This window comes from Larus michahellis, chromosome 1 (genome assembly GCF_964199755.1).
Source record: "Larus michahellis chromosome 1, bLarMic1.1, whole genome shotgun sequence".
Taxonomy (NCBI): Eukaryota; Metazoa; Chordata; class Aves; order Charadriiformes; family Laridae; genus Larus; species Larus michahellis.
The window spans coordinates 73096102-73114268 of NC_133896.1; the positions used below are offsets into that span (position 1 = coordinate 73096102).

General features: G+C 37.4%; 1 protein-coding gene across 34 annotated transcripts in view; it reads left to right on the forward strand.

The window, feature by feature from the left end:
- The window catches only part of SOX5 (SRY-box transcription factor 5), a 656593-nt gene that overhangs the window by 414037 nt on the left and 224389 nt on the right, over positions 1-18167 (forward strand). For all 34 annotated transcript variants that reach the window (XM_074586204.1, XM_074586316.1, XM_074586286.1 and 31 more), the window contains one exon: positions 16797-17007. In XM_074586204.1, coding sequence (XP_074442305.1) covers positions 16797-17007 — 211 coding nt within the window. The remainder of the gene's footprint in view (positions 1-16796; positions 17008-18167) is intronic.

An 18167-nucleotide genomic window follows, 5' to 3' on the forward strand; every position in this document is an offset into this window, starting at 1 on the left:
AGCTTTGCAGAGCTCTGACTGCTTTGCTGTTGAATAGCAAAGTGGAATACAATGCCACTTCCGTATCAAAAGAACTGCCTGTGAAGTCTGACTACAGGATCTTTTCTTATGGGGACGAGGTAGAAGAAACATTGAGTCTCAGGTCCTAGAGTGAGTTTCCAAGACAAGGAGCTGGCAGGGAAGAAATCTTTTAAATTCAAGACATTTGATCTGGAAGTCAATGGGGAAAAAATAAACATCAGACTTCATGCTATCAATTATCTGAGTCACGTTTGAAAAGTACTTGGTCCTCTGAACGTAATTATTTTCATATGTACAAGATAAAGTGTGCAACAGATTTAAAATCAAAATCCATTTCCTTTTATGATCTTCAAGGAATCCACCGTTTGTACAAGCTGAAATAAGGGTTGTGCTTCTCTGTATTGTATGGATTTAATAAATCCTCTGTTAAAAGGAGTTATCAAGTCAATCTTCCCACTTTATTAGTGGGAAGTTTACTGTTTAAGTTCTACACTCACTAGAAATTCACCTTGATATCAGTCAACAGTTCTCTTTTTATTGTGTTTTGGGCTTCTTGATAGGAGAACAGCCACCCTCCCCTTCAAGCAATTCTTTCTCCCTTGTATATTTATTTTTACATTTTGAGACTTTGTCTTGTGACCACCAGAAAAAAGGTATATGTATGAGCCATCTGGAAATCATAGCTGTTTGTGCTCATGGAACTTGATGCATTTTACAAAGCAGTAAAATAAGTACTGATATTAAAGGGAGAGCAAAGACTAGGAATATAGTTTATTTGCTGCACACCGCTGCTTTTTTTGGGGAGCTCTGTTGTGGCAGTTACAACTCCAGTGGTGAGTACTTACTGATTTCTTCCCATCTGTGCATCTGAGAGAGGCTGGAGATCAGTCTAGGCTACAATGGAAAAAAGGGGTGTGCTTTGTTGACAAAGAAAAACCAGTATGCAAGACAAGATGGCAATGACGGATAAAATTACCGATTGATCATAAGTGAATCTTCATGAGGTGCACGTTTACCAGGGGTGTAAGCCAGCACAAGCTAGTTGTCTAATGTCTATGTAGCTTGTGATACGCTGCTCAGACCTCTCCATCTCTGCAACGGTTAGATCAGGGCTGTATTTTTCCTCATAGGTAGAATAAATAGTTTAAGACTTGAAACTGAAAAAAAAATTGAAATTCTTTCACAAAAAACAGTCAAATCACTGATTCTTTTTTTTTTTTTTTTTTTCTTCCCATTCTTCCTTTCCCCATGCGGAAAAAAAACTATCCTTTTCTTTCCACTCTCCTTCCTGACACTTTTTGGTGGAAGATTTTGGGCAAACTCCCCCTTCTTTGGAAGCACAGAGTGCTACTGGAGTCAAAAAGTCGAAGTAATTGATGGCAGATGACAGCTGCTGATGAACAGCTCAACGTCGTGCTTCAGTGAGGAAGGCAGACAGAATTTCACAACCTAAGGATATTATAGAAATCTTATAGAATTAAGATAATTTGAAGAGCACGTGGTAATAAACCACCCCATAGGTCCTGTAATAAAATAAATAGAGTTTATATGGTGGTAGGAAGATGATGGTCATCTCACCGAATAGGAACATTGTGAACAGGCGTGGTCCTTGTGCTGAAACTGAAAGCACAAAAGAGCAGATATAACCAAATATGTCACAACTCTTCTGAATTTTCTGCATATGTTTCTGAGGAAAGTGTTTGAAGATGCCTATAAATACAGGCTATTAGCATATATTATTTCCAAGGAAGAAGATGGAAATAAGAAAGAGCAAAAAAGCTCTGAGATTTTCTCAGAACCAGTGAGAATTGAGGGACAGTCCTTTAAAATGGATGTCTGTGTTAGAAAACTAGCTGGAGGACTTGCCCCAGGAATTGCGGTAGGAAATAGCTCTTCATCACTGGCAAAGGATCAGTTTGTTCCGTTACGGTTTCACTTTTCGCTTCCAGATTTATCAGTTCTCTGTCGGGTACTCTTTTGAACTGTTTTGATAAATAATTGTACTTGTGAAGGTTAATGGAGTGTCAGTCCCTTATTTACTCTCAAGTCAAATGTGGTGCATGCTAGTCAGAAGTGTAGCTCATGCTTCACGACCAGCTGACCTTAACGCTTTAAAGTGTGGTTATAGTCAGATAAATGACTGTAAAAATGACATGAAAGGGTCCCATGTTTTCTGTCTTACTGTGGCTTTAGAGGTCAAATTTAGTTGCATAAAAATATGATATTTTTATTAATTGCCTATAATGCTAACTTAACCTGGGGTTTGAAAAGAAAGCTGTGTCCTTTTTGCCTCACGTCATCTCTAGTAATAAACGTTTTGCAAATGGTACTTAACTGGCTATTTTTGATGATGATATGTCTGCAAAGCAGAGTCCAGTCCCTTCCTTTTTAGCTGTATTGACTCTTCCGTGCTAATGGCAGTTAAAAAACATGTAGTCAATAAAGCAAGCAGATAGATGTGACTCAGAAAATACATGGGGAGCAAATATGTTGAATAAAGATGACATTTTAAAGCCACTGTTCTTCTTATCCACATACATTGTTGGAGGTTCACCTGTTATAGAAGCAGAACACAAATGCTTCCATGTAAACTTGTACTAATCTGTGCCAATCTAAAATTAATGGAATCCTTACAATCACAAGAACGGCTAGCGATTTCCAAAGATGATTGTTGCTTTTTATTTTCCACATTTTTTTTTTAGTATCTTCACTGGATATTGTAAGAACGTGTTTCTTCTCTTCAGTGCTTAAGCAAAAAAGTAAAACCTAAGTTGTTTTGAGAAATTTTCACAGCTAATTCTGGTAATATTTTATTAAGTGTACACTGTGCATAAGCTGACCTCTCTGGTAGTAAGACTCATTCTGACGTTTCCAAGGAAGAAAGTTCTACTTTTTATTTAAGTGAATAATAGCGGCAATGAAAATTAATAAACTTGCACGCAAAAGCTTAAAATAAAATGTGTTCTGGAAGTGATGTTTCCAGAACAGTTTAGTCTTCTGAACAAGTGATCCCATTGGCACGGAAAATAACCTGTGGAGGTAAATGCAATTTGCTGATGGACATCTTCTGAAACTCTTGCTAATCATTCAATATTCTGGCCAGCTTCTGTAGAGAATAAATACATGCTGAAATCAGGAGAAGCAGGCTGATAATTAATATCTTAATGGAAAAATGTTTACAAAAGGACGTTGTTTAGACAGTCTTCAGAAATTCTCAGTTTAGTCACTGAAAATATAACTCTGCATCCCTGTTCTGTTCTACGGGCTTTCCTAGTCCCAGGTTTTCAACTTTGGTGATGATGTTTTCGCTGATTTGAGTACCTGTGATTTATATATCATCTAATCTTTTCACGTTACCAAGTCCTTATATGATAACACTGTCTTGATTTGTATAGGCTTGGGGTGGATGTGAACCTACAATGTAAAGACTTCCTTATTTTGTGAATCTGATTCGTAAATAATCAGGGAAAACTGATGTCATGATAAAATTGTATAAAACTGGATTGAAAGACAGGGCAACTGGTAGAGTGTGTATGTGCTCCTTCCAAATTTTCTTATTTTTCTTTAACATAAGGCCTGGACAGAAGGAAGACAGTACCTTGCATCTCTATGAATGGCACAAACACGCTTCCCAATTAATACGTGATACTGATGAAAGAAACAAAATGGTCATATTGTAACTATTGCTAATATTAATAGCTGTGAATGTGACGAATGTGGCTATGATGTACTACGGTAACTACTCAGGAAGGCAGCTAGTGGTCAGGTATATCGGATGTTGCAGCATACTGTCGCTGTAACGTCTTTCAACCCTCTATCTTTAGAATTTTATTTGAACCTTAACCTATGAGCACTTTGTAATGTCTGAATAACAGAAATGTAATACCAAAATGGGTTAAGAAGAGCTTTATAAAAATGCATAAGTGCAACTTCCAGTACTGTCAAAGATACTGTGAGGAAGGTTGGATGCCTTTCAGATGGACCGGTCTTCAGTGTCAGAAACTAGCTTTTGCCTGCTTCTACCTTGTACAGTACAAATAAACTCTCAGCATAGTTCCTGCTTATAATGTTATTTGCATGTGATTTTCACTCTTACTTCACATAACTGGATTTATTCAGGCAATTTATTTTTCAAATATGTAGTCTCTACATACATGTACATCTGAAGATTAAAAAACTTCAGTCAAGAAATTTTATGCAACTCTTTTGATTATGTTTAAACATGTATAATGTAAGTGTAGAGCAGAATAGAAGAGAGGAAAAAAAATAAGAAAACCCTCCAAAATGTACTATAATTTCTTTTAATGTGTATGGAAAAAAAAATATATATAAAAGATGAAGTGTGACTCTTATAACCAAATACCATGTCTTTGTGTTCACCCCCTGTCTGTGCTTAAGGTCTCTAGGTGCTCGATAGGAGCTTTTTAATTATTTTTCCGTTTGGTGTTGATAAGTATAGTGAATGGATTGCAGAGAACTTTTTGTTAGAAACCTTCCGTACATCAGCTCAGTGCCGGTAGGCACAGTGATACCTGGCTGGATTGCATCCTGAGACTCACTCTTGATAAATTTAAGGTCAGAAAAAGACAGATTTTGTAAAACCATGTTCTATTAGTCAACCAATACTTCCTCGTCACAAAGTAGGCTTATATTTTTCCATCCAAAGTGGAGAAAACTCTGTCTGTCTTACTTGGGTTGGGCAATTCTGTCGGTTTTTCAGCATCACTTCACGATGACTGAAAACTACAGGGAATACTCAGAAATCAGTGATTCAAAGAAGAACTTGGAGAATAAAGGCTATTTCCAGCAAAGGTTATTCATCCTCTGCTGATGGTGGGTAGTTGGCTATGACTGTAGAAGAATAGCTGGTCTTTGGTTTTGGGGTTTTTTTTGTTTGTTTGTGAACATGACATACAATGGTGCACAAAACTAATTGTTAAGGAAAACGTATAGTGAACTTAATCAGCTACAGGAATATGATTTCTTTAAAAAAATAATGGCATAAGAGAATGAGAATGAACTGCCCTAAAGCTAATAAAGATCATTTGTATTACTCAGAATAATTTAGGTAAGTGATGAGAAAGGGAAGGGAAATTAGCATTTCTGTACAGTTTGCTTACTGTGTAATTCTTAATCAGGAGTGTCACAACATCCCTTGATATCATCTTATCACAAAGGTCTCTTCCTAGTAGGCAATGTATGCTTCTGACTGCGGCTTAAAGCAACAGGAGAAAGAATAACTGATCTGCAGAGTGAGAACCACTATGAATCTGTCATAAATGAGAATTTATTGGGTTTTTTGCATCACTCAATCGCAGTCTAAACTGGCTGTGGGGGGAAGGGGGTGTCTTTGTGCATTTTAGATCTTGCTTAAGCTCTGCTTGAATGAGCTTTAGTATGATAAAATGACATCATGCTGCTCCCCTGAGCAGAAGATAATGTTACTATTTGAGGTGTACTGAGACCTAGAAGAGTGATCAGAGAGTTGGTTCTCAGCTGAATGTGCTCTGCCATGATCTTGGTTTGGAATCTGACAAGTCAGTTCATGTCGTTTCCTAGTTTGTCCTATATACAATGGCACAAAGGAGTTTTGTAGGGATTAATCAACAAATTTTTGAGTAGCTCTAACATGTTACATTTATATGTCAGCGTTATATGGATTGACTTTTGTCATATTAATTTTTATTAATTATTCTGATGTTTGGTATTCTCTCATCAAACACTGTCCTCTGTTTGAAGTGCATAAGATCCAAATAAGATTGATTCCTATCCTGTAAATATCTTCTGTGCAAGAGACTTTCTGTGAATGTGGTAATTCTGTGTTGATAAGCACAGACTATATGTATGTATTTATTATTATTTCCTATGCAATCTTTCATCCGAAGTTGAGAAAATTACTTTGGTTTATACCAGAATTCCAAATTCTATTTCACTGAAATTGTGTAACAGTCGTTGATAGAAAGAAAATCAAGTTATTAAAGACATAAAGAGAAGAGCAGGTAAAATAAGTTTTGGATGGAAAATAACTGTTAATAACTGTTAAAAGAGGATGAAAACAGTTACTGCTTGGAAAAAGCCTATAAATTATTATTTGTGTAGCCATTACTTGAGAAGTGTAAGAGAATAAGTAGTAGACAGAAAGTAATTGGTGAAGTCTATAAAAGGTAGGTAAAAGAATAGAGAACTCGGATAAGAGCAGATCCATGAATCCCTCGTCCTAGAGGATAGGCGTTTCAAAAATAAATGAATGAGACAAACGTTATTTCTGAACCAATAGAACTGATTTTGAAAAACTCGTATTCTAAATGTGTTATATTATGCTACCGTTAACTCCAGTGGAGGCAATGGGGCTATTTCTCAAATAGCTATTCTGTTTTAATAAAGTGATGCTTTCTGGACCTTCTAGAAAATGAGACCTTCCAGAAGATTGCTTTCAGAAAAAGAAATAAAGTGATACTAATCTCCGTAGAGGCAAAGCTGATTTTGACAGTTAACATCCTGTAAGTCTAGTTGTAATCTTTTGAAAAGCAAAAGAACAAATATACAGTAAAAGTAAATAAATGGATGTGAAATGAGAAGGCTCATGAACAATATACAACATATATAAAGCAGAGCATGATTATTTTAAAAGTGTAGTGGATTTAGTCACACACCTACCCTTCATGTAGGATATGTGCAAGATTCCTGATACGAAATGTGTGGGCTAAGATCTTCAAAAGGATAAAGAATAAATAATTCCAAAAGAATTGATTACTGGAAGTTGAATGGAATTCGGTCCATAAGTATGCACGTATTGCGAGGTGCTGCCTTCTTACGGTGTTTCATGCATCTCATTTGAATGTTCCAGGTAAAGTAACTATAAAAAAAGAAAAATAGTAATGCATTAAGTTATTGAGAGGAGGGTAGGATGATGTTGTACAACGTGATTTTATTTAACTAGTGGAAAGAGGCAGATGATACACCGAATGTCAAAAAAGATGGGTACCTTCTTTTGAAAAGCCACAATAGCAGAGATTGTCGGAGGAATTCCTTCTGTAGAAACGAGGAGGAAATTCCTAGGGCACTATATTCTGCACAGGTGTCCTTCATTATTGTACCTTTTTGCTTACCCTGGCCTGTCAAAGCCTCCTAGTTATATAGCAACATCTGTCTCTTGTGTTATTCTAAGGCGGCTGGAAAAAAAGCATGGACTGAAAGGAATACGGTTTTGGTAGTCCTTTGCCTGCTGTAAGATGTCCAGTTCTCATTGAGGGATTCATAGGACAGCGAGTGTCTGTCGCAACATTTTAGAAATATGGAGAAATAAATACACAGTTACAGAAGTTTGAACAAGTGAATTACAATACACTCATTAAAGTTGCCAGTGGTGCACCAGGGAAAACAGAACCATAGTATCAAAGGAATCAAGGGGAGACTGCATGGCAGGAAATAATCAAATGTAAAATTACAAACTGATACAGCTGGATAAAGTAATCCAAAACACAGATAATCAATGGGAGTAAGGCACTTGGAAAACAGTAATGCTGAAAAAGATTTAGGTGTGTTAAAACAAATTAGATATGAGCTAGTCATGCAGCAAGGCAGCAAAAAAGGCGGTAACGAGGAGGTAATTGTCCTTCTCCTCATAACTCTGCTAAGATTACATGTGAAATAATGCATTCAATTCTGGCCACGTTAGAGAAGTCAGCAAATTGGAGGGATTTCAGATGCAAGCAACAAATGATTAAAGAGTTGTAGGAGCTGATTTGTGAGGGAAGGCTGAAAGAGGAAAGGCTAAATATGGGCCAGTAATAACAAAGCAAATACATGCTAACTGCCCAAAAAGCTGTGGATGGAACAAGCTCTAACATGGACCAGGAATAGTCCAAAGTGCCGGAAGAAGCAGCTGTGTAAGAAGAGTTTTGGGCAGAAAGGAAGCAAATATGAGGCAGTGTTTCAGAGAAACGAGAGGTTCTTTTAATGCGTAGAATATTCGTAGAGGGAATGGGAAACCTCAGTGCCTGTTTACTAGCCCAAATGAAGCAACTGGGACCACACCAGAGGGCTGAGGGTGCCATTTGGTTACATACCTGCTTTAGGTACTTGGCAGAATCACCCTGCCCGGGGCGAATTAGAAGTATGAACATGAGCACAAGACCTTATGGGCACAGGATATTTTCTTTTCTTTTGTTCCCCGGTGTGGAGGGTCGTTCTCTCCAGAGAAGATACCCTCCAATTCATCCTCAACACAGAGGATGCAGTTTTGACCAAATTGTATGTGGCTTGTCTTTACTCTTGGCTACCCAGACAAAGGAATGAGGTGAAGTATGTCTGTCTGGTGCAATTTTCTGTAGGCTGCCAGGGAACAGTTGAGGTGATCTTACATCCCTTTCCCATCCGAAAACTGTGGTGAATCATAACATGAAAGCTGGATAGCTGGGAACAACCCTGGAGCCATTGCTAGCCTTTGGCATTCCTTTTTTTATATAACTACATTCGGTTGAGACAGTCCTCTCCTCTCGAGGAGTTAGCACAGACAATGGGTTTGTTTCATAGTAAGAAAGCTGGTGATGAAACTGTGTTTGACACTTAACATAAGTTTTATAACACAATACCAGAGTTGTTGTATGTGGTTAGTGAGCTTGTATTTTTACAAAGATAATCGTTTTATACCACATGGTTTCCAAACTATTAGAGGGATTTAATGTATGCTGAAGACTCTACCAAGCTGTTTTGATAAGTAGTCTTATTTTTTGTTTAGCAAGGTCTTAAGGGTGATCTTTAGTCCCCCAGGGAAGAGATCATAAAAGTCTTAAAAGTGCTTTTGCAGAGTTTTATTTATTATTTTTAAGCATGAAGATTACTAGCATGAAGATAACAAGGCTGTTATAGTACAACATGTTCTTTGTTTTTGCAGGTTATGGCTAACATATTAGGAGTTCTCAAAATGCCAGTTTTGTTTGTTAAGTATTTTGAGAGCAAATAGATGTAATCCTATATTACATTCTTAAAATGAGTTTTGCTGGAGAAAGAAGCAGTGGGAGAGATCAGGTCTGAGGATGCGTTTCAGTAATTATGTCACTAACCGTATTTACCCAATACAAAGTAGTGGTTACTATTTTACTATATTTAATATATTTATTCTGTAGAAAGATCTGCAATTTACTTTTATATATGGGGGAAGACTTCATTGCAAGAATGGGACAAAAAGGTCGGCTAAAAATAAAACCGAAATCTGTAGCACAAAAGAAAATAATTTAAAAAAAACCAAAACCCTGTTAGACATCCAACATAAAAACGTTCTAAAATTTCGCTCACAACGTTTTCTCATATATTTTTTACTACAAACAGATCCACAGTTTGCATATAATTACTTGATTTGTAATAAATCGAGTAGAAATGGGGGATAAGCAGTAAGAAATACTAAACTTGAGCTGTATGTTTGAGGATAGGCTGGAATGCAGAACAGCCAGAGAAGAAATGTTTGTCTTAAAGCGTCGTTTATCAGATTGTGCTCTGTACTGTAGATAGTCTGATAATGGTCTGTTGAAGAAGCGCAGAGAGTCGGCCAGTCGCGTGGTGCTGGTTCCAACTCTTTATTTTCAGGGACCTACAATGAAATCAGTGGGAATTAAATGACTATATATTATTGTGCATTCTCAATGATTCCGCTAGGCACCTCCTTATATCTTTAGATACTTTAAATCCTTGAAAAATCTGCTCCTATGCTTTATAAATCACAGAGGATAAAGCTAGAAATCAATGCAAAACGGGTTATAAGATATTCTTTTTGTGTGAACACAGCTGAACAGTTTCTTACCAACTCATCTCCAAACCTTGGAGACGCTTGAAATTTTCTCTTGCTCGTGCAGTTATGGCAGCAGTCTGAGTATCATGGTATTTGGAAAAAATCAAAGTACATTTCAGTGTTACTGTCAGATATTGTGGGGTGGCACTTGATATATGGGAGAGTTCCCAATTTCCGGTTTCAGATGATTGGGCTGTAGTGCACCACAGAGTAATGTAAGAGCTGAGTATTTATTGCATCAATAAAAATGAAAATACAACTGCTGTGAGGCTTTTGTCCAATAATCTCTAGGCTTTTTACATCAATTATATAAAATGCCCTAAGCTGCAGGAAATATTTATTATTGTCTCAGTTTTACATATGGAGGAAAAAGGTAGAAGAAAGAAAAGTGTCTGGTGTAGCAGAGCTCCTAGAGCAGATGGTCTTCTTTCTGATCTTCAAATAATTTTCAACGAGGTTCACAGATGCCAAACACTGGAAATACCTGTTAGTCGTCTTGTTGAAACCTCTGCCAGGTGTCGTCCTCTGCTTCATCAAAAAGAGGTCATTAATTAGATACAGAATTTGACGTCAAATAAATGCAACCTGAAGGACAAGAGATAGTAATGATTGCAAAAATAAATACATTTTAAAAAAATTCCAGTACCAAGTGAAGTATTAACATTTTAGAGGGAGATCTAGATGTGATTAAGATTCTGTAAGTCTGGTAACTGGTAATTCTTCCAGTATATGGATCATGAAGTCCTAAATACATCAGCAAAGCCAAAACAATATTTGACTTGAATATATTTCACTTGACTTTAGCATGATCATAGAAAAAAGAAAAAAATGCGCATCTCTGTTGTGTTTAGTTTACCTAATTCAGGTAAAGTTCTTACTTCTTGGCCATGATTACCTCTTCAGCTGACTCTTCAGATCTATTCATCAACTTGTTCACTCTCCATTACATTTCAGTTCCTCGTCATCATTAAAACCAGTCCTAGAAAAAAAAAAAATATCTGTATAAGAATAGCTGTTGGTTTGCATAGATCTAATTGCAGAACCATAGCCTGTGGAAGTACATCTTTCTAGGTTTGTTTACGTGACACCCTTTGACGTCTCTTTTATCTCTCCTTGGATTACGTGGTCTTGTCAGTTCTTACTTCCTCGCAGTGTATTTATCCTCTTCCACCTTTTTCCCCTCTATGCTCTTTTACCAGTCTCCCTTTTTCTCACCATACCTTCCACTGTTCTTTTGAATCTCCTTGGGATCATTCCTTTCCACCACTGATGAACAACTTTGCTCCATGAAGGAAACCTATAGACAAAAGACCTATTTAAACGTAAGATAGAAGCAAAGAAATTCTAATGTGCAAAAAGTATGGTGTGCACTGGGAAGCCTTGTGGAATATGTATTTCATCTTCCTGAAGGTGCCAGGTTGACAGCCACCGTAAACCACGCGTAAACCATGTCTGCCCTACAGTCCCTATGACATAGAATGTAGGAGGAGAGAATTTTCTGAATCACTTAAGTGATTTGAAGATATAATTCCCATTGAAAGCTGATGGCACTTATGCTCCTAAAGTAAGTTAATTACATTAATTAAGGCAAAGATTATAAATGGAAGGTTAAGAAAAAATAAAAGATCATTCTTGCTTTGTGAATATTGTGTGTGTGTCTTGTTTCTTTTAAACCGTAAAGAATACTGGAAATGTCAAGTTCGGTCTTTCTCATAATGGCTGGTGGACCTCCTGTGGGCATTGGGAGTGGTTTTATAGCTTTCACATTTTCACTTGAAGTAGCTATGGTATTGAATCTTAAACAAAGAGTTTCATTCCCTAAAAGTTTATTAGGTAAATAAATAAAAATAAATAGCAAACAGTACTAAATTGTTTAAGAATCATTTGTCTTCAGAAGTGTGAAGTATTCTGGTTTTTGATTATGTCTTATGTCATACTGTTACCAGCTTCCTGGTCACTATGGAGACTACAAAATAGATAGGCCTACTTGTGTCATGCAGAAAGCAGTGCAAAAAATTTGCTTTCGTGTCTTCTTTACACGTTCTAAAAGAGCAAAGCATGGGCAAAATTCCAGCTTTGAAAAAAGAACCTGCTAGGTTGGTTTTAGGATCACAGGCTTCTTAAAATCAGACAATATCAATGCTTGTTTTAAAGACACAAGTATTTTATTCCAGGTGTTTTTGTCTGCAAAGCCAGAAGCTTGATTCTCATAATGATTTTTTTTTTGCTGCAGATGCAGCCTCCTTGCATACCATATGGTGGTAATTAACAGCTTCAGACTTAGTTCCGAGTTTTCTTCTGCTTCGATTATTGGTTGGTTCGGGACAAAAGTTTAATGTCACAGAAACAGAGTTTTCTGTCTGAGTTGAATTGCAGATAAGAATAACATGCATCTCTAGATGAGGAAGGAGAAGATGAGATCCGTTTAGACCACTAGCAGATATTTTGGTAATCTCACCAAGTACAAGTTTCTTTTCATTACATGTTTTACTGTCCCTCTGTAGAACTGAAATAGGCCTCAGTTGGACCCTGGAAACGGAGAGAGACAATTTGAAAGATACAGTTGGAATGAACAGTCTCTTTTAACAGCGAAATGTTTGCACTTTTTATGAGAGCAAGGGTAACATTGTGTAATCTTTAAAAAAAGATATTGCTCAGTGAGGATAAGTCCATTGTCCAGTGACATGACTTTTCCTGTCAATCACAAAGGTGACAAGGGGGCTAGATTAAGTAAAGCTTGCCCAAGATTAACAAAGGAAGATTATTGACCTCATCCTGAAAGGGCAGAAGCCTGTTTTATCATTAAACCTTGGAAGAGGTATTTCCTCCATAGGTGGAAAGCTGTTTGGCAATAGAGAGGCAACTTTCTTGTAAATGAACAAGTCTTCCTCTGGATTCTAGCTTGGAACAGAAGCAGAAGACGCTTAACGCAGGCCTGTCTTTTTTTTTTTTTTTTGCTGCTGCTGTTGGCGGGGAAGGGGTGGGGGGAGAAGAAGGGCCCTAGGGTGTTTGATTCAGCAGGATCTGTGTAGGTCCTTGTCTGCCTTTCCGAAGTGGGAAAAGCAAGAAGCAGCAGCATCAGGTGTTGGTGAGTACAATCCCAGCTCAGAGTTCGATGAAATGTTGTGCCAGCACACATTAGCAGAGCAATTCGCAATGCAAATGAACAATAGAGCCCCATCCATGAAGCAGCTGCTAACTGCATAAAACTGTTACCAGGATTAACAGTGCCAGAGACTGGAATGTAATCAAACGTGAACAGGTGAAATGGTTACACGGCCGAGGGAGGCTGTTCTCCGGTAAGAGAGTGTCTGTTTTTCCACTGTTTTGGTGACTGAGAGATAGGTCATGTGTGTGGCTTCATGGACTTCATTTTAAAATGTCAGTAGTAGATACTTCAGTTCCTTAATACTGCACTTCACAGTGTTGTTGCTTTTCTCTCTGATAACTGAAAAGAGTTGTGTGAGTTTGTCCTTTCAGAAAAGGAACCTGCTAAATCTCAGTTGTTGGGAGGGAACTTCCTTCTCAGGGGATCAATTTTAAACTGTTGCTGACATATCTTTCTTGCCATTAAGGATTTCTCTGAGTGTTTTCAGGGTGATACTTAAACTCTCGTACATAATGTCAGAGGAGTTTCTTTGCTAAAAGTTTCTTAGCTTTATGGACCATGGACACGAGTAGGTTTTATGTGGGAGTATCCTTTCTTTTTACATGGTAAAAGAACCTTTGAAAATTCTTTTTCACTTTCCCCAGTAACAGCATAAGAAGAAGCAAAACAAAATACAGGGACATAAAGCAAAAGCCAAGATAACAGTTGAACGTTTCAGGTTGTTGTTCTGAATGACAGAATAAAAAGATCATGGACGATCAGGGAAGGCAGATTCTGGAGCTGGTGTGCTAGAGGTTACACGTTGAACTCAAATCAACAGTGGTAGCTGATGTGTGCGCTCATCCGCTGGTACGGAAAGGAGAGGATTCCTCTTAGATTGCAAATCACGCAATGAATGTGTGATTGCTACAGATCTTTTTGAATGAATAATTCACTGGTGTACCGTAATTTAGCCCACTGAGATGTGATTGCAGCTGTTCCCCTACTGTATATGTGTTTTGATTAAGTGTATCTTAAACCCCGCAAGTGTATAAATAGCCCATGTATGTGATATGCAAACACTGCATACATGCACGCATAACAAGACCAGTCTAAGGAAACACTTTGGTTTGGGAATGATTACTTAGATGTATATTTTAATATATAATTTATCTTTTAAAAAAAATCTGTGTTGAACACTTCCTGTTCTTTTTTTGTCCAGCTGTGAAGTCGTCTTAGCTATGGTACCATATAAATGCTTTGAGCCAACATTGTAGTATCAGAGTGTCTCTGTGTTATTAATGAGTTTATCATTCCAAGACCTTTCCATTGCAAGAAATTACTTCGTTTGTGCTTATTTTACAAGTAGGAAACTGAATTGCAGAAGCAAAAGTGACTTTTTCCATGGTTACAAAGAACATGTAAAAGAACAAGGAACCGAGGATCCAGGGTCCTTTCATGATGCTTTACCCACAAACTACTCTCTTGTCCTCTCCCCCTCACACTTCCTTTCCCCAGAAAAAGAGGCAGGGAAATTTTAGTAGTTTTGAAAATACGTGTGCGTTCCATTTGAATGCCAAGCAATTTGTGATTTAGAAAATCACTTTGTATTACCTTACATATCATTCAATCTTGTGTTCTTATGCTTCTTCTCTTATTTGTATATAAAAATGCTTGCCTGTACCCAAAATGTACATGGAAGGAACAGTGATGATTCCTGAGGCTTAGGCAGCTATTGGAAGTACTTCGTGTCTATGACCAGTGTGTGACATACACAGAAACAGAAGTGAGTGTCTTTGGGGCCAGCTTTGGAATAAAATCAAGAAACTAGTTTCTGGTAAAATTGGAATTATATTGTTCCTATACATAATTGATAGTAGAGGTGGATTTAAGAACTGTAACTAAGGATGGTATTTGGCTTATCTGTCTTTAACGTGTGAATAAGAAAGCAGCTTTCAAGATATTTCCTCGTTTGGCCCTGTCTGTAGGAAAAAGATTACCACTTGGTGATAATAGGTTTGAATTTTAGATAAAATCTGAACTGATGCTGAAATTGACTATTTTGCTCGGCTAGATCAGAGTTTAAAACCAGTTTATTCGGGTCTATATATGTGGGAAAAAAATTACAGTTGGTGCCAAATCATTTTTGAAGTCCAATGTTAGCAACTGGTAATTTTCCAAGTGCAGAACAAAAATGGAGGGAGCTGTAAGAAAAAAAAAAAAAGGAGCATTTCTGTTGCCTAGAGTCGGAAAATTTTTTAGGGCTTGGTCAAAAGCTCATTGACGTCAGTAGAAAGTCTCTCATTAACATCACTGGGTTTGGCTTTTGGGGCATATGATGGCCCAGATTGTAATCTCAGTTAAATCCGATTCTGTTAAGGAATTTATTCACTAGTATAACACATTCAAGCTGCTCAAAACTGTTTGCACTAAAAGTTTTCTTAACCAAAGGTAATCTTTTTGCAAGTACTCCGTGAAAACAAATACATTCTTTACTTCATATCTCCCATCTCACTTTATTCAAAGTTTATTGAGACCGTTTTTAGCAATTTATGTTCTATTTATGAAGAGACACTTCTTTTTCTGAAATATTGGGGTTTATTATACCAGAGACACCAAAAATTACACAAGAAAAAATGTTAAAATTGTAATGCAAATCGCTAGAAACAGTATATACATGTCGCTATCATACCCTGTAAAATGAAGACAATTTAAAAATTGTTACGACTTTTTCAACCAAATCTGTAACTCAGATCACAAGGTGGTCTAGTGACTTTTTTAGAAATAATATTCATTATATGTGTGTTTATGTATATATATATAAAAAACCCAACATCTGGAATACAAAAATGTAAGGAAATAGGATAATGAAAAAGAAAAAAACTCTGGAGAATCTGATCAAAATAAAAACTGTTCCTGTTTGCAGCATTGTATTATTCAATGTATGTGCTCTGCAACAAGCTTTGTTCGGAAACATTGACCTAAGTTTTGCAAGGTATAGATGGCATACGTTAGCAGAGGAAAAAAAAAAAGGGGGGGGGTTCAGAGATGTGTACAGAAGGGTAGGGTACAAGAGAGACATACAAGGGGAAAGGAATATATGCATAGAACATTGCTTTATGTTGGAGGAGGTGTGGAAGAGAAGGCTCTCACGTTAACGAAGGCAAGTTTGAAGATGCTGGAACCAGTTTTGGTTTCTATTAAAATTAATGAGTAGACCTCTGTGGGCTCTTCACATAAGGAGAGTTGTGTGTATGTTCCAGGTCACAGAGTCTTGCCATTGTGCCGCAAGTGAAAGTCATTAGGACCACCTGTGTGAAAAATATTGTCTCTACAAGAATTGAAGGTATGAGATGGAAGAGACTAGAATTAGGAAACAATTACTTCATCCCTTATAGATGGGAGAACTACTTGAACTGTGAGTTAAAATAAGTCATATGGCGAAGGGCGTTTAAAATTTGGTTGCTATTTCATTTCTTAAAACAACTAGCCATCAAGGCATTAAGTAGTTTATAAAGTCAGGAAATTAATGGTCCTTGTAAAAATTGAAGATTTTTTTGAAGGCAAGCTGTAAAAGAACAAACAATTAAAGGTAATCAATACCATTGTTATTAGGAAACCTATGAGTACAACACTTCTTCTCAATTAGGGAAAAACTGTATTTTATGTTTCTCTCCTGCAAGCTGATCTTTGTTCACTTCAGCCTGTAATCTTGGTTTTTTGCTTTATGGATAGGCTTTGTTCTGGGTGTTTTTGAAGCATTGCATGCCTTTTTAAAGGTTTCAACAGAAGAACAAACAGCAATGAACTCGAAGAACAAAGGATTGTTCTTTCTTGCCATCTTTATTTTTTTCTTCTTTAAGAAAAGAAATGTTTCATCTCGTTTTTCTCCCCTTTCAGGAAGTTGATGGCAATAAAGTGATGTCTTCATTTGCCCCGCACAACTCATCTACCTCACCCTTGAAGGCAGAAGAAGGTGGGCGTCAGAGTGGAGAATCATTGTCCAGCACAGCCCTGGGAACCCCTGAAAGGCGCAAAGGGAGCCTAGCGGATGTTGTAGACACCCTTAAGCAAAGAAAAATGGAAGAGCTCATAAAAAATGAGCCAGAAGGTAAGGCCTGGGAAACTGGCCAAAATTTTCTGTTTCGTTTTCTTTTTTCCAGATTCTTTGGATACGTATACTTTTAAATCTTCCCATTTTCTGCTCCATTTGCTTTTTCTTGCTAGCAAAATTGAAGTAAAGAACTCATAGTTCTTGTCTACATTAGAGAGAAATTTCAGCAATATCCCATCATAGCTAACATTTTTAGCTTTTCCCAAATGAGAGCCTTTGTCTGTCCTTTTGTCACAATAGACACGGCAACCTCCTCAACATGGGTACAACAAACACTGTAATTTTAACAGCCTGGGGGTCATTTACACCACTACTCCCCCCTCCCCCATTTCTAGAGCAAAAAGCAGTGTTATCATCAATGTCAATTTTTTTGTGAAATTATCTAGTAGGCATGTCATTATTTGAAAGGTAAAGAGTTAAATTTGGAATTCATGAAAGCTTTTGTCTGGAGCATGTCCTATCGGGTCATCCTCTATTTATCTGTAGTGCAGGTACTATACAAACAGACACAGTACAGGCTTTCTCTGCATTATGTATGGCCAGCAAGTTTCAACCTTGGTGTATAGATATCATCTCTGGAGAATCAGTTGCTTTTTGAGACTGTATGTCCAGTCGGTGAGCGTGCCACTTGTGCTCTGTGGGCTGAGACTGAGACTGAACATCTCGCCTCTGAGAAGCTACAGAACAGCGTTCCTTTAAGTAAGATTTTCAGTTCTTGACTATTTGGGTCAGAGCGAAACCCCTGACTGGAAGATGGAGTTCTTACTATATTCTCCATAGGTATCAAGCATGCATATTTGCAGTTAGATTTCCAGGAGACTGTGAGGCAGCTGATGTTGTGTGAACATACTGAGCCATATTTCTTAATGCACAGTAATAAGACTTCATTTTCATTTACACCCGCCTATCCTGTTGTAGAAATCTGTTTCAAATGTTTAAAAGCATGCCCCTCAGAGCCTATCTGAGTGTTGAAGCATGAATTGACAGCACCTACAAGAAAATTTTAGGACAACCTGCATACTGGAATGAAAATACTTGTGCAAACACAGCCACACTGTCACATACATGGGCATGACAGGATTGCAAATTAGTCTTCTCCTCTTGACTGGAGCATGCAGTAAGGGACTGCTGGGAAACAAACCCTTTGTCTAAGCATT